Source organism: Budorcas taxicolor, chromosome 4 (genome assembly GCF_023091745.1).
Source record: "Budorcas taxicolor isolate Tak-1 chromosome 4, Takin1.1, whole genome shotgun sequence".
In the NCBI taxonomy this organism is placed as follows: Eukaryota; Metazoa; Chordata; class Mammalia; order Artiodactyla; family Bovidae; genus Budorcas; species Budorcas taxicolor.
The window spans coordinates 34,287,622-34,310,251 of record NC_068913.1 but is presented as its reverse complement, the minus strand read 5'-3'; the positions used below and the strand labels follow the sequence as shown (position 1 = coordinate 34,310,251).

The window sequence follows — 22,630 nt, the reverse complement described above, 5'->3', positions numbered from 1 at the left end:
CACTCAGACCACACCGTCCCACAGTGAAAGCCCCCGACTCCCACTCTGTGTGTCAGTGGAGGCTGACATGGAAGGAACATGGACTTCCAGCTCTACCAGCCTAATAACAAGGTGGCGCCCTCTTCCTCTGAGCTGACAGTGTCAAAAGGGCCAACTGGCATATTTAAATGAGATTCAGAGCCTCATAATACTCAAAATTTCCTGGTTCCAATTTTTTTAAAAAAATCACTTGTCATTTAAAGAAGCAGGAAGAGGAAATTCCCTGGTGGTCCAGTGGTTAGAAACTGGCACTCTCATTGCCAGGGTGCCAGGTTCGATCCCCGGTTGGGGAACTAAGATCCTGCAAACCACTTGGTGCAGACAATAAATAAATAAACAAGAAGGAAGATGTCAAACTGAATGAAAGGAGACAATAAACAGACACCAAAAGTAAGACTGACAGGATTATCTGACAAAGGTTCTAGAGCAATCAACACAGAAATCACTGACTGATCACTTACAAGATGTCTGAAACAAATGAAACATTAGAACAGCTCAGCAAAGGAATATATACACAAAAACCTATATATCAAAACGGAATTTCACAACTGATACCACGGAAATACAAAGGATCAAAACAGATTAATGACTATATGCCAGTAAAATGGATGACCAGGAAAAAAATGGAAAAATTCCTAAACCAGAAAGAAATATAAAATATGAATAAATGAATTACCAGAAATGAAATTAAATCACTAATGTAACAACTTCCAATAGACAAAAGTCCATGACCAGATGGCTTCACAGGTGAATTCTAACAAATACTTGGAGAAAAGTTAATGCCCATCCTTCTGAAACTATTCCAAAAAACTGTACAGGAAGAAACACTTCCAAACTCATTCTATGAGGCCAGCATCACCCTGATACCAAAAGCAGGCAAAGATGTCACACACAAAAAGAAAGTGGCAGGCCAGCATCACTGATGACACATATGCAAAAATCCTCAACAAAATCTTAGCAAACCAAATTTAATTATAAGATAAACAATGATCAAAAGGGGTCACACACCAGGATCAAGTGAGATTTATCCCAGGGATGAAAGAACAATTCAGTATCAATAAATCAATCAATGGCACACCATATTAACAGACTGAAGAATAAAACCATGCGATGCGGACTTCCCTGGTGGCTCAGTGGTAAAAAATCTGCCTGCCAATGCGGGAAACACGAGCGTGATCCCTGATCAGGAAGCTCCCACATGCCAAGAAGGTCTATTAAGCCTGTGCTCTAGAGCCCAAGAGCCACCACTACTGAGCCCATGAGCCGCAACTCCTGAAGCCTGTGCCACCTAGAGCCTGTGCTCCACAAGAGAAGTCCCCGAAATGAGAAGCCCGCACACCACCAACTACAGAGTAGCCACCACTCCCTGCAACTAGATGGAAAACAAAAGCCTGCATAGCAACGAAGACCCAGCAGAGCCAAAAATAAAGTTTACAAATGAATAAATACATAAAATAAAATAATTCAGCTAAAAATAAATGCATATGATCATCTCAATAGGTGCAGAAAAAGCTTTTTACACAATTCAACATTCTTTCATGATAAAAACCCTCAACAAAGTGGGTCTATGGTTACAGAGGGAACATACCTCAACACACTGTAAGCCACAGACAAGAAGCCCACAGCTAACATCACAGTCAACAGTGCAAAGCTGAAAGCACCTCTGCTAAGATCAGGAACAAGACAAGGATACACCTACTCTCATCACTCAACATGGTTTATTCAACATAGTTTTCAAAGTCCTAGCCACAGAAGAGAAGAAAAATATGCAAGGAATCCAAATTGGAAAGGAGGAAGTAAAACTGTCACCATTTACAGATGACATGATATTAAACGCAGTAAATCCTGAAGATGCTAGCAGAAAACTATTAGAGCTCCTCATGAGTTCAATAAAGTTGCAAGATGCTAAATTAATATACAGAAATCCACTGCATTTCTAAACACTAAAAACTATCAACAAGGAAAACTATGGCAATTATCCCATTCACAATCATATCAGAAGGAATGAAATACCTAGGAATAAATCTAACTAAACAAGGTGGTAAAATATTAATACTGAATTATTATAAGTTATAATTATAATAATGCTGAATTATTATATTATATTATAATCAGAAAATTATAAGACTAGAAATTGAGGGTTACTCAAACATGTTTTTTGATTGGAAGAATAATGTTAAAATGACTGTACTACACAAGGCAATCTATAGATTCAATACAATTCCTATCAAAATGACAATGGCATTTTTTACTGAACTAGAACAAATATATTCTAAAATTTGTATGGAAACACAAAAGATCTTGCATTGCCAAAACAATCTTGAGAAAGAAAAACAAAACTAGAGCTTATCATTATCGCTGATTCCAAACCACATTATAAAACTGCAGGCATCAAAACAGACCTCTAAGGTGGCAGAGTTGAAGGACATGCGCTCATCTTCTGCGAGAACTCCAAAATTCCAACTAGCTGCTGAGCAACCACTGAAAGGAGAATATTGGATCCCACCAAAAAATGATACCCCACATCCAGGGGTAAAGGAGAAGCCCCAACAAGATGGTGAAGTGAAGTCGCTTAGTCGTGTCCAACTCTTTGCAACGCCATGGACACTAGGCTCCTCCGTCCATGGGATTTTCTAGGCAAGAGTACTGGAGTGGGTTGCCATTTCCTTTTCCAGGGATCGAACCCAGGTCTCCCACATTGTAGACAGACGCTTTCCGTCTGAGCCACCACTTGATCTTAGCCAGATGGTAGGAGGGGAGAAATCACATTTAGAATCAATCCCTATACCCACCAGAGACGCTTGGAGGGCTCAAACGAAACCTTGTGTACATCAGGACCCAGAGACCCCACAGGAGACTGAGCCACGCCTGCCTTTGACTGTTTGAGTGTCTCCTGCGGAGGCATGGGTCAACAGTGGCCTGTTGGGGGGACAGGGGCTCTGGCTGCAGCAGACCTGGGAGGCACAGCATGTGGCCTAAGGCCTCTTGGAAGAGGCTGCCATTAGCCCAACGATATAGCCACCGAGCAGATGACCCACAAACTGGAGAACAGTTATAGCAAAGAAGTTCTCGCACTGCTGCCAAAGTTCTAAGGCCCAAAGCAGATTTCTCAACCTGGGGATCCAGCAAAGGGACTGAGAATCCCCAGGGAACTTGACTTTGAAGGCCAGTGGGATTTGATTACAGAACTTCCACAGGACTGGGGACCAGACTCTTGGAGGGTACAACAAAAACTTGTGCACACCAGGACCCAGGAGAAAGGAGCAGTAACCCCATAAGAGAGTGAGCCAAACTTGCCTAGGAGCGTCCCAGAGTGTCCAGCAGAGGCATGGGTCAACAATGACCTGCTGTGGGGTCATGGCACTGAAACACAGTCCCACCCATCAGCAGAAAATTGGATTAAAGATTTACTGACCCACCCATCACAGCAAGATTCAGATTCACCCACAGCCAGTCCCTCCCATCAGAAACCTTCCACAAGCCTCTTACCTCTGTCCATCAGAGGGCAGACAGACTGAAAACCACAATCACAGAAAACTAACCAAACTGATCACATGGATCACAGCCTTCTCTAACCTAATGATACTATGAGCCATGCCACGTAAGACCACCCAAGATGGACAGGTCATGGTGGAGAGTTCTGGCAAAACATGGTCCACTGGGGAAGAGAATGGCAAACCACTTAAATATTCTTGCCTTCAGAACCCCATGAACAGCATGAAAAGGCAAAAAGATATGACACTGAAAGATGAACTCCCCAGGTTGGTAGGTGCCCAGTTGTGACTGAAGAAGAGTGGGGAAATAGCTCCAGAAAGAACGAAGAGGCAGAGCCAAAGCAAAAACAATGCCCAGTTGCAGATGTGACTGGTGATGGAGGTAAAGTCCGATGCTGTAAAGAACAATACTGCATAGGAACCTGAAGGGTTAGGTCCATGAATCAGGGTAAATTGGAAGTGGTCAAACAGAAGATGGCAAGAGTGAACACTGACATTTTAGGAATCAGTGAACTAAAATGGACTAGAGTAGGCAAATTTAATTCAGATGACCATTATATCTACTGCTGTGGGCAAGAATCCCTTAGAAGAAATGGAGTAGCCCTCACACTCAGAAAAAAAAAAAACTCTGAAATGAAGTACTTGGGTGCAATCTCAAAAACGACAGAATGATCTCATTTTGTTTCCAAGGCAAAGCATTCAATATCACAGTGATCCAAGTCTATACCCCAACGACCAATGCCAAAGAAGCTGAGGTTGAATGGTTCTGTGAACACCCACAAGGCCTTCTAGAACTAACACCAAAAAAAGATGTCCTTTTCATCAAAGGGGACTGGAATGAAAAAGTAGGTAGTTAAGAGGTACCTGGAGTAACAGCCAAGTTTGGCCTTGGAGTACAAAATGAAGCAGGGCAAAGGCTAACAGAGTTTTGCCAAGAGAACACACTGGTCATAGCAAACACTCACTTCCAACAACATAAGGGACTACTCTACACATGGACATGACCAGATGGTCATTACCGAAATCAGACTGATTATATTCTTTGCAGCCAAAGATGGAGAAGCTCTATACAGTCAGCAAAAACAAGACTGGGAGCTGATTGTGGCTCATATCATGAACTCCTTATTGCAAAATACAGACTTAAATTGAAGAAAGTAGGGAAAACCACTAGACCATTCAGAAATGACATAAATCAAATCCCTTATGATTATACAGTAGAAGTGACAGATAGATTCAAGGGATTAGATCTGATAGAGTACCTGAAGAACTATGGATGGAGGTTGTAACACTGTATAGGAGGTGGCAAGCAAAATCATCCCCAAGAAAAAGAATGCAAAAGGCAAAATGGTTGTCTGAGGAGGCCTTACAAATAGCTGAGAAAAGAACAGAAGCTAAAGGCGAAGGAGAAAAGGAAAGATATACCCATGTGAATGCAGAGTTCCAAAGAGCAAGGGGAGATAAAAGAGCCTTCCTAAGTGATCAGTGCAAAGAAATAGAGGAAAACAATAGAATGGGAAAGACTAGAGATCCCTTCCAAGAAAATTAGAAACATCAAGGAAATATTTCATGCAAAGATGGGCACAATAAAGGACAGAAACGGTATGGACCTAAAAGAAGCAGAAGAGATTAAGAAGAGGTGGAAAGAATACACAGAAGAACTGTACAAAAAAGATGTTAATAACCCAGATAACCACGACAGTGTGATCACTCACCTAGAGCCAGACATCCTGGAATGTGAAATCAAGTGGGCCTTAGGAAGCATCGCTATGAACAAAGCTAGTGGAGGTGATGGAATTCCAGTTGAGCTATTTCAAATCCTAAAAGATGATGCTATGAAAGTGCTGCACTCAATATGCCAGCAAATTTGGAAAACAAAGCAGTGGCCACAGGACTGGAAAAGTCAGTTTTCATTCTAATACCAAAGAAAGGCAATGCCAAAGAATGGTGAAACTACCACACAATTGCACTCATCTCACATGCTAGTAAAGTAATGCTCAAAATTCTCCAAGCCAGGCTTCAGCAATATGTGAACCGTGAACTTCTAGATGTTCAAGCTGGTTTTAGAAAAGGAAGAGGAAGCAGAGATCAAATTGCCAACAACTACTGGCAAGTGTTGAAAAAAGCAAGAGAAATTCCAGAAAAACATCTACTTCTGCTTCATTGACTATGCTAAATCCTTTGACTGTGTTCACTTCAGTTCAGTCGCTCAGTCACGTCTGACTCTTTGCAACCCCACGCCAGGCCTCCCTGTCCATCACCAACTCCCAGAGTTTACTCAAACCCATGTCCATTGAGTCAGTGATGCCATCCAATCATCTCATCCACTGACTGTGTAGATCACAACAAACTCTGGAAAATTCTTAAAGAGATGGGAATACCAGACCACCTCAACTGCCTCCTGAGAAATCTGTATGCAGGTCAAGAAGCAACAGTTAGAACTGGACATGGAAGAATGGACTTGTTCAAAATTGGGAAAGGAGTACATTAAGGCTGCATATCATCACCCTGCTTATTTAACTTATATTCAGAGTACATCATGAGCAATGCCAGGCTGGATGAAGCACAAGCCGGAATCAAGATTGCCAGGAGAAATATCAATAACCTCAGAAATGCGGATGACACTATCCTTGTGGCAGAAAGCAAAGAGGAACTAAAGAGCCACTAAAGTGAAAGAGGAGAGTGAAAAAGTTGGCTTAAAACTCAACTTTCAAAAGACTAAGATCATAGCATCTGTTCCCATCACTTCATAGCAAATAGATGGGGCAACAGTGGAAACAGTGAGACTTTAGTTTCCTGGGTTCCAAAACCACTGCAGATGGTGACTGCAGCCATGAAATGAAAAGATGCTTGCTCCTTGGAAGAAAAGTCATGACCAATCTAGATAGCAGATTAAAAAGCAGAGACATTACTTTGCCAACCAATCTCTGTATAGTCAAAGCTATGGTTTTTCAGTAGTTGTCTATGGATGTGAGAACTGGATCATAAAGAAAGCTGAGTGCCGAAGAATTGATGCTTTTGAACTGTGGTGTTGGAGAAGACTCTTGAGAGTCTCTTGGACTGCAAGGAGGTCAATCCAGTCCATCCTAAAGGAAATCAATCCTGAATATTCACTGGAAGGACTGAAGCTGAAGCTCCAACACTCTGACCACCTGATGCAAAGAACTGACTCACTGGAACAGACCCTGACTCTGGGAAAGATTGAAGGCAGAAGGAGAAGGGGACAAGAGAGGATGAGATGGTTGGATGGCATCACCGACTCAATGGATATGAATTTGAGCAAGCTCCGGGAGATGGTGAAGGACAAGGAAGCCTGGTGTGCTGCAGTCCAGGGGGTTGAAAAGAGTCAGATACAACTGAGCGACTGAACATCAACAACAAATGTGTACAATGGATAGCTAGCAGGAACCTGCTATAAACCACAGGAAGCTGAGCTCTGTGATGACCTAAATGGGTGGGAAAGAGGTGAGGAGGAGGGAAGTCCAGGAGGGTTAGGATATATGTACACATATAGCTGATTCACTTTATTGTACACAAGAAACTACACAACATTGTAAAGCAGTTATAATCCAATACTTTGGCCATGTGATGCAAAGAACTGGCTCATTGGAAAAGACTGATGGTGGGAAAGATTGAAAGCCAGAGGAGAAGGGGATTACAGAGGATGAGATGGCTGAATGGCATCACCAACTCGATGGACATAAGTTTGAGCAAGCTCCAGGAGTAGGTGATGGACAGGGAAGCCTGGCATGATGCAGTCCATGGGGTGGCAAAGAGCTGGACACGACTGAGAGACTGAACTGACTAACTGAATCACAACAATATGGTACTGGCCGGAAACAGCCACAGATCAACAGAACAGAATAGAGAGCTCAGAAATGAACCCACAACTATATAAGCAATTAATCTATGATAAAAGGGGCAAGAATACACTGTGTGGACAAGACTGCCCCTTCAATAAACAGTGTTGGGAAAACTGGACAGCTACATGTAGAAGGATCAAATTGGACTACTCTCTCACACCAGGTACAAAAATAAATTCAAAATACATTAAAGGCTTATATCTAAGACATGAAACCAAAAAACTTACAGAAGAAAGCACAGGCAGTAAACTAGAGTGCCACAACAAGAGAATTTGTGGCAATGAGACACCTGAGCATCACAACTACAAAGTAGCCCCCGTACAAGCTCGCTGCAACCAGAGAAAGCCCTCGTGCAGCAACAAAGACCCAGCAGCACCCACAAAAACAAACGTTAAACTTCCGAAACACTTTATATGGAAAGACAAAGGAACTTTAGAAATAGCTAAAACAACTTCCGAAAAGAAAAATAAGAATAAAGCAGAAGGAATCTACTGATTTCAGGACTTACTCTACAGCTACACTAATTAAGACCGTGTGGTACTGACATAGGTAATAGATAAATGTTACAGGATAAACAACCTAGAAATAGATTCACACAATATGCCCAAATGATTTCTGACAAAGTGCAAAAGCATCTTAATGGAGGAACAATACCTTTTGAACAAACACAATTGGACAACCATAGGGTAAAATAAACAAAAAAGAACAAACTTCAACCTCAAATCTATAGATTATAAAAGAATGACTCAAAATGGATCAAGGACTTTAAAAACAGGAGAAAATCTTCAGATCTAAGAGTAAATAAAGAGTTCTTAGATTTGACACCAAAACCATGATCTATAAAGTAAAAACTAACTGGACTTCATCAAAATTAAAAACTTTTACTCCATGGAAGACTTTGCTTAAGAGGATAAAGGGGGAAGGTAGAGAGTGGGAAAAAATATTTAGTAATTTAGTAACTACATATTCAACAAAGGACTAGTATCTAGATAATACAAGGAGTACTCAAAACTTAACAGTAAAAATATAAACAATTCAATTAGAAAATGGGCAAATGATATGAAGAGTCATTTCACTGAAAAGGATAAACTGATGGTAATAAACATATGAACAGATTTTCAACATCAGTAGCCACTACAGAAAATGTAAATTAAAACCACAATAAGGTATTACTACACACTTATCAGAACTGCTAAAATGAAAATAGTAACAACACCAAATGCTAGTGAGGATGTGGAGAAGTTAGAACAGTCATACACTGCCACTAGGAATGTAAAATGATACTATCAGTCTAGTAAACAGGTTGGCAGTTTCTTAAACCATGAACAGGCAACTACCATATGACCCAGAAACTCATGGATATTTACTCCAGAGAAATGAAAACTTACCATGATATTATAATTAAGAAAATATATACATTTTGGTCTTAATCCATGGATCCTGGCACACAGCTCCAAAATTCCTATAATTTCCTAACTGACATAGAGCAAAGGTATAAAAACGGTATGAATTTAACAGAAGCAGAAGATATGAAGAAGAGGTGGCAAGAAAACACAGAAGAATTATACAAAAAACATCTTAATGACCTGGATAACCACAATGGTGTGGTCACTCACCTAGAGCCAGACACTGGAGTGTGAAGCCAAGTGGGCCTTAGGAGGCATTACTATAAACAAACCTAGTGGAGGTGAAGGATTTCCAGCTGAGCTACTTCAAATCCTTAAAGATGATTCTGTTCAAGTGTTCCATTCAATATGCCAGCAAATTGAGAAAACTAAGCAGTAGCCATAGGACTGCAAAAGGTCAGTTTTCATTCCAATCCCATTAAAGAACAATGCCAAAGAATGTTCCAACTACCACACAACTGAGCTCATTTTACATGCTAGCAAGGTAATGCTCAAAAGTCTTCAAGCTAGGCTTCAACAGTGTGTGAACCAAGAACTTCCAGATGTACAAGCTGGATTAAAATAGTCAGAGGAAGCAGAGATCAAATTGCCAACATCCTTTGGATCATAGAAAAAGCAAGGGAATTTCTGAAAAAAATATCTACTTCTGCTTTCTTGACTATGCCAAAGCTTTTTACTGTGTGGATCACAAAAAACTGTGGAAAATTCTTCAAGAGATGGGAACACCACACCACCTGACTTGCTTCCTGAGAAATCTGGAGGTCAAGAAGCAACAGTTAGAACCGGACATGGAACAACAGACTGGTTCCAAATCGGGAAAGGAGTACGTCCACACTGTGTATTGTCACCTTGCTTATTTAACTTATATGCAGATTACATCATGAGAAGTGTTAGCCTGGATGAAGCACAAGCTGGAATCAAAATTGCAGGAGAAATATCAATAACCTCAGATATGTAGATGACACCACCCTTATGACAGAAAGCAAAGAACTAAAGAGCCTCTTGATGAAAGTGAAAGAGGAGAGTGAAAAAGTTGGCTTAAAACTCAACATTCAGAAAACTAACATCACAGCATCTGGTCCCATCACTTCATGGCAAATAGATGGGGAACAGTGGAAAAAGTGACAGCCTTTATTTTTTGGGCTCCAAAATCACTGCAGATGGTGACTGCAGCCATGAAATTAAAAGACGCTTGCTCCTTGGAAGAAAAGCTATGACAAACCCAGACAGCATATTAAAAAGCAGAAACATCACTTTGCTGACAAAGGTCAATATAGTCAAAGCTACAGTTTTTCCATAGTCATCTACAGATGTCAGAGTTGGACCATAGAGAAGCCTAAGTGCTAAAGAATTGATGCTTTCAAGCTATGGTGCTGGAGAAGACTCTTGAGAGTCCTTTGGACAGCAAGGAGATCAAACCAGTCAATCCTAAAGGAAGTCACCACAATATTCATTGAAAGGACTGATGCTGAAGCTCTAATAGTTCAGCCCCCTGATGCAAGGAGCCAATTCACTGGAAAAGACCATGATGCTGGAAAAGATTGAGGGCAAGAGAAGGTGGCAATAGAGGATTAGATAGTTGGATGGCATCATCGACTCAAAGGACATGAGTTTGAGCAAACTCAGGGAGATGGTGAAGGACAGGGGAGCCTGGTGTCCTACAGTACATGGGGTTGCAAAGTCAGACACAACTGAGTGACTGAACAGCAAGGAATGCTGCCTCCATTAAAATCTCTGAAGAAAGGCATTTGGAGGCTTCCAGGCTGGTGAGCATAGGGAGGTGCTGGGAGAATGACAGGCCTGGAGAGGACGCAGAAGCTCCATGCCTCCCCTAAGTCCTGCCCTGTGCACCTCTTCTATCTAGCTCTTCCTGAGTTGTGTCCCTTCATAATAAACTAGTAATCTCTTAAGTAAATTTCCTTCCTGAGTTCTGCAAGCTGTTCTAGCAAATTACTGAACCCAAGGAAAGGATCGTGGGGACTTCTGTCTTTTGACTTGCAGCCGGTCAGTCAGAAGCATGGGTGACAGCCTGACCTTGAGAGTGGTGTCTGAAATGGGACAGTCCTGTGGGAGCTGACAACTAACTTCAGGTAGATGGTGTCAGAATTGAGTTAAACTGCAGAACACCACTGGTCTGAACTAGAGGACTGCTTGGTAGGGGGAAAAATACCACTAATCTGTTCAGAAGAATCCTGAGTGTTTAGAGAGAAAAACAGCGAGTAGTTTTTTCTTGTACGTTGACACCAAAACCTGTGAATGAACGTATGCAGCAGTCTTATTCAGAGTCAAAAACTGGATATCACTTGAAACAAACTATGGTATATCCATACCATGTAATACTAGTGAGTAGTAATAAAAAGGAGCAAACCTGATACATTAAACAACTTGATGAATCTTTAGACAATTAAAATAAGTCAGAAGTACCAATCCCAAAATGTCCTATTACAATTCCATTTATAGAACATTCTTAAGATGACAAAATTATATAAACTGGAGAACAGGCTAGTGGTTGGTAGGAGTTAAGAAGTGGGTGTGACTACAGAAGGGAAACAGGAAGGATCCCTGGATGATAGAATTGTTCTGTATCTTCACTGTATCAGTGTCAACATCCTGATGGTCATATTGTACTCCTCCTGTTACATGTTAGCAACCGGGAGAGGGCACACAGGGTCTGTCTCTGAATATTTTCTTAAAATTATATACGATCTACAAGCATTTCAAAATTTTAAAAGTCTACTCCTTTTTTCCCCATATATAAGAAAGCATAAACAGATGAACATAAAGTTAACAAAGAATTAAAAGTAAAAAAAGTCCTTCCCCTCTCCTGCTTCAATGTCTACCTTTTAACTGTGTGCTAACTACATGATGGACTTTTTACTCTCTCGCAACTGCTGAATCTTTCATATAGAAGAATAAACATAAGAATAAAAAACATGCTGTGATTATAAATAATGTAATCTCTTTACCAATGTTCCCTGGAAACGTCCTGGCTTCTTATACCATGCTTTGTTGCCTTCCTCTTCACAGACACACAGATGATCCATAAGTCCGTTACTATATAGAAAACATTTTCCTAACAAAGAAGATTACAATGGTCAACAATTATTTCACACAAGTGTATTATTTTTACAGATGATCAAAATAAAAATACCAGGAGCAGGATGAACAAGACACAATTTTGTCTTCACCTTTTGGGATGAAACAAACAATCTGATTTGTTTAATGACAGCACTGGGCTCTAAACTCACAGTGGTGAAAAGCAATTGAATAAGTTACTGGATTCTGTGTGCAGGTCTATAGTCAAAAAATGTACACAGAAAAAAATTCTCTTCAGTTATCTGAGGGAATGGAGAGGAAAGATAAGAGGAAAACCTCTTTTGAAAAGACAGTACGGGTGTGCGTCTTCTCTATCTGATCAGAACTCTGTGGCATGTAAGGGAAATTCTGACCAAAATGCATTATGAAACAATGCATATCTGAATCTTAAAAGAGCTCATTACAAGGAAAAAATCATATTAACTACATGAGGTGATGGATGCTGGCTAAACTTATTGTGGTAATCATTTTTCAATATATACATACATGAAATAATTATACTGTACTCCTAAAACTAACACTATGTTCTGTATCAATTACATCTCAACTGAAAAAAGTAGATTAGGAAAATATGTTTTTCATAATCTCAACCCATGCAAATAAAGCTATGTTCTGTCCCTTCCTCTGTATTTTTACTGCTTAATCTAGACACTGGCCAGCTCCCTCCTAATTGACTACAACTTTTTCTAATAATGATTCCTTCCCATTATTGGATTCATTCTTGCTCCCATAACTGTCTTCCCCACTTAACCATATATAATTCTGTCAGTTTCATAATACACTGATCTACCTTCAATATACAGGAAACTACTCTGCTTTTCATCCTTTCCTACAATCCACCTATTCTTTCATCTACCTGAATACCTGTTGTTCATTCTGTCTCCCTGATACACATTCAGCAGAGTGGAATTTATGTACGAGCTTTTTTACAGTCTGTTTTCTGCTATTTAAACACATTTGAAATGACATTATCTTTATAAAAACGGCAAAATATGGATCAAGGAGTTGTTATTTTGCCTATCTAATAAAAACATATAACTAGTCTTCTCAAAGTCCACATAAGCTCGAATGTCCAGCAATTAACCAAGCTGCTTGATAAAATATTGAATTTCCTATTACTATTCAAGCAACAATTTGATGCCTATTGGAGGAATGCTGTAGGATGGGCACAGCTCTTGGGCTAAAGTAGGAAGCTAGATTCAAGGCCCCTTATAAGTAAAATTCTGTTCTTACTAGTGAGGCATACACTGAAATACAAAATTGTCCTCTTCATTTGCTAGTAGGTTCATCAAAGTGTTACGTGTGTTACATATATGCACACGTATACACACAGCCTGTTGACTCTTGAACAACAGGAGTCTAACTGGGAGGGTCTACTTATACAGATGGTTTTCAATAGTAAATACCACAGTGTTATACAATCTGCAGTTGGCTAAATCCAAGGATGAGGAACTACACAAACAGGAATTATGGACACTGAGGGCCAACTGTAAATTATAGGCAGATTTTCAGCTACACCAATGGTGGGCAACATTAACCTCCTCATTCTTCAAGGGTCAGCTGTACTTGTTTTCTGCCTAGACTTCATCAGGTATAACTAAGAAATGAGGAAAATGTTTCCGCATGAAGATAAAGGCATCAGTTTTCAAAAACTGGCAAAAAGAGAATTTTTTTTTTTTTTAAATGAATGCAGTGACATTTAAAAACCTAACATAACATTTTCAGGATAAGCTGAACACATACCTTTGGGGAATGGGTTGTTTTGGGCTTGGAGTCGAATTTTAACAACATCAAAGGGTGTCACTATGAAGATACATAAAATTTCAATTAACAAGTGATATCTGTAATTTGCACAGATGTTTGTCCAAAGAAAATACACCACATGATACCTATATAATGGTTAAAACTATTTATCATAAAGTGGTTTTAAGTGTTAACATTCTAATTTTTTGCACTTGAATTTTGTTTAAAGAGGACCAACGAGAAAATGTAGTTACTTCTTTCACAGGTACTAAACTCTCATTTCAGAGAAGGCAATAGCACCCCACTCCAGTACTCTTGCCTGGAAGATCCCATGGATGGAGAAGCCTGGTAGGCTACAGTCCATGGAGTCGCTAAGAGTCGGACATGACTGAGCAACTTCACTTTCACTTTTCACTTTCATTCATTGGGGAAGGAAATGGCAACCCACTCCAGTGTTCTTGCCCGGAAAATCCCAGGGATGGGAAGCCTGGTGGGCTGCCGTCTATGGGGTCGCAGAGTCGGAGACCACTGAAGCAACTCAGCAACAGCAGCAAACTCTCATTTATACTATTTCTACAGCTATAATTCCATTAACATTAAAGCTAAAATACTAGTATTTGTAAGAAAATGTTATCTAAGATAAAAGTGAATGTTCCAAAAGACCACTTAAATATCTAAAGATAACTATGTATTACAAGTAATCAATAATCCAATAATATAAGTCTCCCTATATTAAAGTCTCCCTCTGTTAAATTCACCTGCATCAAATAAAAACCACAGGTATTGAAAATTTGAGTAAGCTAGCCATAACTCATTCTTGCTATCATATTGTGTTACTCTATATGGGAACAGTGCAGCAAAGGAAAATGGGCATTATGGTCTGAAGTAAAATACTATATTCTAAAGCAATTAGTTTATATTTGTTCTAACTATCTTGGGCTTCCTGGTGGCTCAGACAGTAATGAATCTGCCTGCAATGTAGGAGACCTGGGTTCAACCCCAGGCTCAGGAAGATCCCATGGAAAAGAAAATGGCAACTCACTCCAATATTCCTGCCTGGAGAATTCCATCGACAGAGAAGCCTGGTGGACTACACTCCATGGGATCACAAAGAGTCAGACACGACTGAGAGACGAACACCTGCTATCTTATTTAAATAAACTAGCCAACTGGTTCAAATGTTAAACTGGCACCTACTGTGTCATTTGGCTGTGTCTATAAGAAATTCATTTAAAGACAGAGAAATGTAGTCCAGAGAAATTTAAGCAATTCACTAAAAGCAAAGTAAATGATCATCTGAATTTGTTGGTACTGTAAGTTATCCAACTTCTATGTTTTTCATTATGCTCATATTTAACCCCATATTTTCACTATTTTAAAAAGGATAACAGTCATAAAAGTTTGATATTGACAGAGACCTCAAAGAACTTCAGATCTAAGCCCCTAAATTTAGAGAGGGAAAATTAAGTTCAAAGAGAATAAAGACAATCCCGAAGTACATTCATCCTGAGAACGGCAAAGCAAAGACTAAAATGCTAGTCTCTCAATTCTCTGTCCAGGGCTCTTTCCTGTTATCATGATGAAGCATGAATGATAATATCATCAGTATTTCAGAGTAAAACTCAAGTGGGATCAATAATTCATTCAGATACATAATCTACATCCAGCATTATTGTACCCATCAGTGATGTCAGTATAGCTCCAGTGCAAGAGGCGAACATTTGCTGAAGCGGCGTCACTGTTGTAATTGGTGGTCCCTCTGATTCAGGATCCATATCCTTAACTAACAACAGCAAAATCTGTTAAAGAAAAGCAAGATGTAAAATAAAAATGTAACAGAAGATGCCCTCAAAACTAACTGCTAAAAGTTAAATAAACTATAAAAACTAAAACCAGTATTACTATCAAAGCACATGTTGACCAGCAGAAGTATACACATAAGTTCTATACGCAAAGGCACAACACGGTTGTCATTAATAGAACATGTTCTCGGATGTTCCAAAAGCGTAATGTACTTCAGCTAAGCTATGTGAGCAGCATCACATTTGCAAGACAAATCAATAGAGCATTAAGAAAACAGAATCTGGCCATGGAACAGAATGAAAGCAGCTGACCAATAAGACTCAAAATCAGAATTCGGTCTCGTAAGAACCACTCAGATACTTGAATCTAGTAGAGTTATCAGCAAATATAGCACTATGTTTATTGCACTGCAAACACTGCTGCAAAAGTACAAAATAAACCAAAAGCATAACCTTCGTAAAGAGCATTATTTAGAAATAAGATAGTGAGAAAAGCAACATATACTCTTTCTGAAAAACTCAACACAAGAGTATAAAAATCACTTATAAACTTATTAAAAAAATAACCACGGGCAACATACAGTATCATCTTTCCAAAGGTCTATGTACACAAAAACGTAAATATGGAGGCAGATTACATCTAACCAAATATGTACAAACATTCAAGTATCTATACATGCATCTTTTTTGAAAGACAAAATAGATTAACACCATTCATAGCTTTTAGTAGCCAACTTTGATGCTTAAAAAGATACATGTATTAATAAATACAGATTGACATTATCATTTTTAATGCTTTCATGGTATTCAATTATATTTATTTCGCCTCTTAGATATTCAGGTTATTGCCAATTTATTAATTCTTTAATTTCATAAACTCTCATATAAATAAATATCTTTATACATACATCTTGTTGTAGTGTCTTTACAATTACTATAGGAGAAAAAGTAAGATTGCTGGGCTAAACTAAAAACCTGAGAAAAATTACCAGTGCTTTCCAGAAAGACTGGACCAATTTATATTTCTATGGAAATATATGAGTTACTGTTAGCCCATAAATTCACCAACACTCTCTCATACTACATATCATTTACTTTTTCTGACCCATTTGAAAGTAGACTGCATACATCATACCCCCTTCATCCTAAACACCTCAGAATACTTTCATATAATTGAGGTCCAATTACCAAATTTAGAAAACAATACTGACAGTATTCTAAAGTTCATTTTCCAATTCTGTCAATTATCCCAATTACAACCTTTATAAAAAAGAATGCTTCTATTGTTTCTTTAGGCTTTTATTATTTACCTACCTGATTTAAGTCTTTTCCTCAACTCTATGTTCCAATATTTTATTGTTTGTAACATCAGTATCTGAAAATCTGTAGTGAAAAAAGAAAGAAACTGTCTTATCTTTTCACACAGGAAACGGATAGCAAACCTAAAGGAAAGGAGTATATAAAAAAACTAAAACATAAATCAACTAATATTTATTAACTATTATTATGAAATATTTTATTAAGTACTTTGCAGAATATGAAGAGCACTCCAGAAATATTATCATTAGAGTTATAAAAGTATTATCACACAAAAATCTTCATATTATCCCAGCAAATATACTCTACTTGAAAAGCAGACAATTCTAAACCTGAACATACTGACCCATCTTAGTATCAACAGGAGTTGAACAACCAGATTTTGTGACACTTGGAGGAAATTCAGACTAAAGTAACATGGTAAACATGTGTATGTTGCCACAACACAGGAGAAGGTAACACTCTGGTCTACAGGACTAAGGTCTTAGCTTCTTCAAGTGAAAGTATGGTGGGAAAAAAGGTGGCAGGGAGGCACACTGTTCTAGAATAAAGGAATCCACTCAAATGCATCCTGGTTTAAATAAGAGAATTTTAAAAAGCCAGTTTGAAAGTAACTAAAAAAATCTGAATGTGGGTTGCATATCAGATATTTTTAAAGTATTCTTGATTTTGTTTGGTGGATAATGTTATTGTGCGTACATAAGAGGTCTTTTGGAATGATTTTGTTTGCTGCCTACTGTACAATATTACGGACTTCTATCTATAGTTCTGCAGGCACTCTGTTTATTAGATCTGATCTCTTGAATCTATTTGTCAAATTTCCTCTTCTTCAACAAACTATGCAAAGAAATAGAGGAAAACAACAGAAAGGGAAAGATTAGAGATCTCTTCAAGAAAATCAGAAATATAAAGGAACATTTCATCCAAAGATGGGCACAATAAAAGATAGAAATGGTAAAGGCCTAATAGAAGCAGAAGAGATCAAGAAGAGATGTACAGAAGAACTGTACAAAAAAGGTCTCAATGACCCAGATAACCACGATGGTGTGATCATTCACCCAGAGCCAGACACTGTAGAGTGTGAAGTCAAGTGGGCCTCAGGAAGTAATGCTATCAATAAGGCTAGTGGAGGTGACGGAATTCCAACAAAGCTATTTAAAATCCTAAAAGATGATGCTATCAAAGTGCTGCACTCAATATGTCAGCAAATTTGGAAAACACAGCAGTGGCCATAGGACTGGAAAAGGTTGATCCGCATCCCAATTCCCAAGAAGGGTAGTACTAAAGAATGTTCAAACCACTGGACAATTACACTCATCTCCCATGTTACTAAGGTTACGCTCAAACTCCTCAAAGTTAGACTAGCATCACGTGAACTGAAAACTTCCAGGCATGCAAGCTGGATTTAGAAAAGGCAGAGGAACCAGAGACCAAATTGCCAACATTTTCTGGATCATAGAGAAAGCAAGGGAATTCCAGAAAAACATCTACCTCTGTTTCATTGACTATGCTAAAGTCTTTGACTGTGTGGACCGTAACCAACTGTGGAAAGCTCTTAAAGAGAAGGGAATACAAGACCATCTTATCTGTCTCCTGAGAAACCTGCATGTGGGTCAAGATGCAACAGTGAGAACTCTGTATGGAACAACTGACTGGTTCAGGATTGAGAAAGGAGTACAACAAGGCTGTTGTTTACTGTCATCCTGTTTATTTAACTTATACGCAGAGCACATCATGAGAAATGCCAGGCTGGGTGAGTTACAAGCTGGAATCAAGATTACCAGGAGAAATATCAACAACCTCAGATATGCAGATGATACCACTCTAATGAGAGAAAGCAAAGAAGAACTTAAGAACCTCTTCATGAGGGTGAAAGAGGAGAGTGAAAAAGCCAGCTTACAACTAAATATTGAAAAAAAAACTAAGATCATGGCATCTGGTTCAATCACTTCATGGTAAACAGAAGGGGAAAAGGTGGAAGCAGTGACAGATTTCCTCTTCTTGGGCTCTATAATCACTGCAGATGCTGCCTGCAGCTGTGAAATTAGAAGACAACTGCTTCTTGGCAGAAAAGCTATCACAAACCTGTGTTAAAAAGCAAAGACATCACTTTGCAGACAAAGGTCCGTATAGTCAAAGCTATGGTCTTTCCAATAGTCACATATGGTTGTGAAAACTGGACCATAAAGAAGGCAGAGCATTGAAGAATTGATGCTTTTGAACTGTGGTGCTGGAGAAGACTCTTGAGAGTCCCTTGCAGAGCAAGGTCAAATCAGTCAATCCTAAAGGAAATCAACCCTGAATATTCATTGGAAAGAATGATGTTGAAGCTCCAATACTTTGGCCATCTGATGCGAAGAGCCGACTCATTGGAAAAGACCCTGATGCTGGGAAGAACTGAGGGCAGGAGAAGAGGGAGACAGAGGATGAGATAGTTGAATGGACGATGGACTGACTCAGTGGATGGACGCAGTGGACATGAGTTTAAGTACGCTCCTGGAGATAATGAAGGACAGGGAAGCCTGGCATGCTGCAGTCCATGGGCTTGCAAAGCTGGACATGACGGAGCGACTGAACAAGAGAATCAAGTGATAACCTTGGGATTTTGATTTCATCTGCTTGATGATTAGTCTCGCTCAGTGTCTTTTCACACACTGTTGGTCATTTGTACATCATCTTTGAAAAATGTCTATTAAGGTCTTCTATCCATTTTTAAATCAAATTATTTGGTTTTTAAGCTGTAGGTGCTTCATAAATATTTTGGATACTAGACCCTTAATAGATGTATTGTTTGTAAATATTTTTCTCCCATTCTATAGACTGTCCTTTTACTATAGTTTACTGCCTTTGGTGTATAGAAACTTTTCAGTTTAATATACTTTCATTTTTATTGTTGTTTCTCATGTCACATCCAAGAAATCACTGCCAAGATAAATGCTATGAAGCTGCTATCCTGTTTTCTTCTAGGAGTTTTTATATTTGGGGCCTCATGCTTAAATCTTAATCCATTCTGAGTTGATTTTGTATATGGTATAAGAAAAAGGTCAAAGTTCTTAATGTAGCCAAATTTATTGATCTTTTCCTTTACAGATAACACTTTTTTGTGCTTTCCTTAAACAATCTTTCCCTACTCAGATGTCCAAAACATATTCATCTATATTTCTCCCTAAAAGTTTTAAACTTTTGCTATCACCAAATTTTAAGTCCTTAATCCATGACTGAGTGACAAAACTTTCACCTTCAATCCATGCAGAAGTATTTTAATAGCATGTGAAGCAGTGATCCAATTTCACCTTTTTCCATGTTAAAACAGATAACCACTTTACCCAGCTCCAAATATTAAATCCCTCTGGGACTTCCCCAGTGGTCCAGTGGTTAAGACTTTGTCTTCCAATCCAGGGGGTACAGGTTCAATCCCTGGTCAGGAAGCAAGGATCCCCTAGGCCTCAGGGCCAAAACACGGAAAGATAAAAGCAACACTGTAACAGACTCCAAAAAGACTTTAAAAATAGTCCATGTCAAAAAATATATATATTAAAAAAAATATTAAATCCCTCCTTTCTCCTTTAAACTGACATACTACTTGGCCAAAACTAAGTTTCATTTCGGTATGGAATTGCTTCTGGTCTCTCTATTCTATTTGCCAACTTATGCATCCTTAAACTGTAGCACACTCTATTATTATTACGTCCTAAGAAGCCCTCCTGTTTGGTAGGGTAAGTCTACCATCCCTGTTCCTCTTCTTCACAAGTGTCATGCTTCTCTTGGCCCAATGGTCCCTTCAGAGTTTAAAACCCATCTTACCACGTTCCTTGAAAAACCTCTTTGGGATTTTAACTCAAATTGGATTGAATCTACAGATAAAACTGGTGAGGATTTTAACTGTGAATACAGTCTATTCTTTCATTTCAGTTCAGTTCAGTCGCTCAGTCGTGTCCGACTCTTTGTGACCCCATGGACTACAGCACGCCAGGCTCCCCTGTCCATCACCAACTCCCAGAGTTTACTCAAACTCATGTCCATCGAGTTGGATGCCATCCAACCATCTCATCCTCGGTCATCCCCTTCTCTTCTCACCTTCAATCTTTCCCAGCATCAGGGTCTTTTCCAATGAGTCAGTTCTTCCCATCAGGTGGCCAAAGTATTGGAGCTTCATCTTCAGCATCAGTCCTTCCAGTGAATATTCAGGACTGATTTCCTTCAGGATTAACTGGTTTGATCTTGCAGTTCAAGGGACTCTCAAGAGTTTTCTCCAACACCACAGATCAAAAGCATCAGTTTTTCGGCGCTCATCTTTCTTCATAGTCCAACTCTCACATCCATAGACAATTACTGGAAAAACCATAGCTTTGACTAGACAGAACTTTCTTTCATTTATTCCGATCTTAATGTTGTTCTGAGAAGTTTTAAAATTTGTGCTATAGCGATATTGCATATTTGTGGCAGACCTAGTTCTAGGTACCTGATAATCTCTACTACTAACATAAAACAGTGTCTTCCTTTTAATCACATGTTCTCTGTGCAGTTGGGCTTCCCTGATAGCTCATTTAGTAAAGAACCCACCTTCAATGCAGGAGACCCCGGTTCGATTCCTGGGTTAGGAAGATCTGCTGGAGAAGGGATAGGCTACCCACTCCAGTATTCTTGGGCTTCCCTTGTGGCTCAGCTGGTAAAGAATCCGCCCGCAATGCAGGAGACCTGGGTTCAATCCCTGGGTTGCAAAGAACCCCTGGAGAAGGGAAAGGCTACCCACTCCAGTATTCTGGTCTGGAGAATTCCATGGACTGTAGTCCATGGGGTCGTAAAGAGTGGGACATGACTGAGTGACTTTCACTTGCTCTATGCAATTAGAACATGCAACTGATTTTTTTGTCTATTAAGCATGTACCCAGCCAATCTTGCTAAAAAAGAAATCCTTTATTATTTTTAACTGTTGACTTATAGACTCTCATGAGTTTTTTATGTAAATGTGTATGCTATGCTGTGTTCAGTGGCTCAATCATGTCTGACTCTTTGCAACTCCATAGACTATACCCTGGTTCCTCTGTCAATGGAATTGTCCAGGCAAGAATACTGGAGTGGGTTGCCATTTCCTCCTCCAGGCAATCTTCCCAACCCCAAGGGGTGAAACTGCACCTCTTGCATCGGCAGGCAGGTTCTTTACCAGTGTGCCATGTGGGAAGTCCATCAACGTGCATAATTGTCTGCAAACAATGACTGATTTCCATCATTCCTAATCATCATGCTACCATCTTAATTTCCTTTTTGCATAGCTAAAATGTCTAATACAGTATTAGATAAATAGAGAAAATGAGTATATTTGTTCCATTTCTGAATTTTAAAAGAATTCTTCTAAGGTTACCCATGAGAATGATGTTTGCTCTAGACTTTTTATCCATTTATTTTTAAACGGACATTCTTCACCACATTAAGGAATTTTCTTTCCAATCCTAATTTGCTATAAAGACTTTCTTTTTCTTTCATTCTTTTTTCTATTCCAGTTTTACTAATGTAAAACTGATATAAAATTCATAAGATTATTATAGTGACTTGATATATATGTATATGCTGTGAAAAAGTACCTTCTATCTAATCAATCAGCACATCCATCACCTCACATATTTAGCGATACTTGTTTTAGTGGAAAACATTTAAGTTCTACTTTCTTAGCACATGTCAGTTATACAACACAGTATTATTAATTATAGTCACCATATTTTACATGAGATCTTCAATCTGTATTTCTCTTATAGCTGGAAAATTTCGCCATTTACTAACCTCTCCCTATTTCCTCCACACCCTGGCCCCTGACAACCACTTTTCTACTCTGTTTCTGATTTTTTTAAGAGTCCACACACAAGAGGTACTATGCA

The 22,630-nt window shown here is 39.0% G+C and overlaps 1 protein-coding gene across 1 annotated transcript in view; it reads right to left on the bottom strand.

Annotated features, from left to right (window-relative positions):
* LOC128046875 (probable mitochondrial glutathione transporter SLC25A40) overlaps positions 1-22,630 on the bottom strand; it is a 72,542-nt gene that overhangs the window by 15,127 nt on the left and 34,785 nt on the right. The window contains exons 2-5 of the mRNA XM_052639065.1: positions 16,755-16,823; positions 15,317-15,437; positions 13,639-13,698; positions 11,766-11,872 (exon numbers count right to left, since the gene is read on the bottom strand). Coding sequence (XP_052495025.1) covers positions 11,766-11,872; positions 13,639-13,698; positions 15,317-15,413 — 264 coding nt within the window. The 5' untranslated portion in view covers positions 15,414-15,437; positions 16,755-16,823. The remainder of the gene's footprint in view (positions 1-11,765; positions 11,873-13,638; positions 13,699-15,316; positions 15,438-16,754; positions 16,824-22,630) is intronic.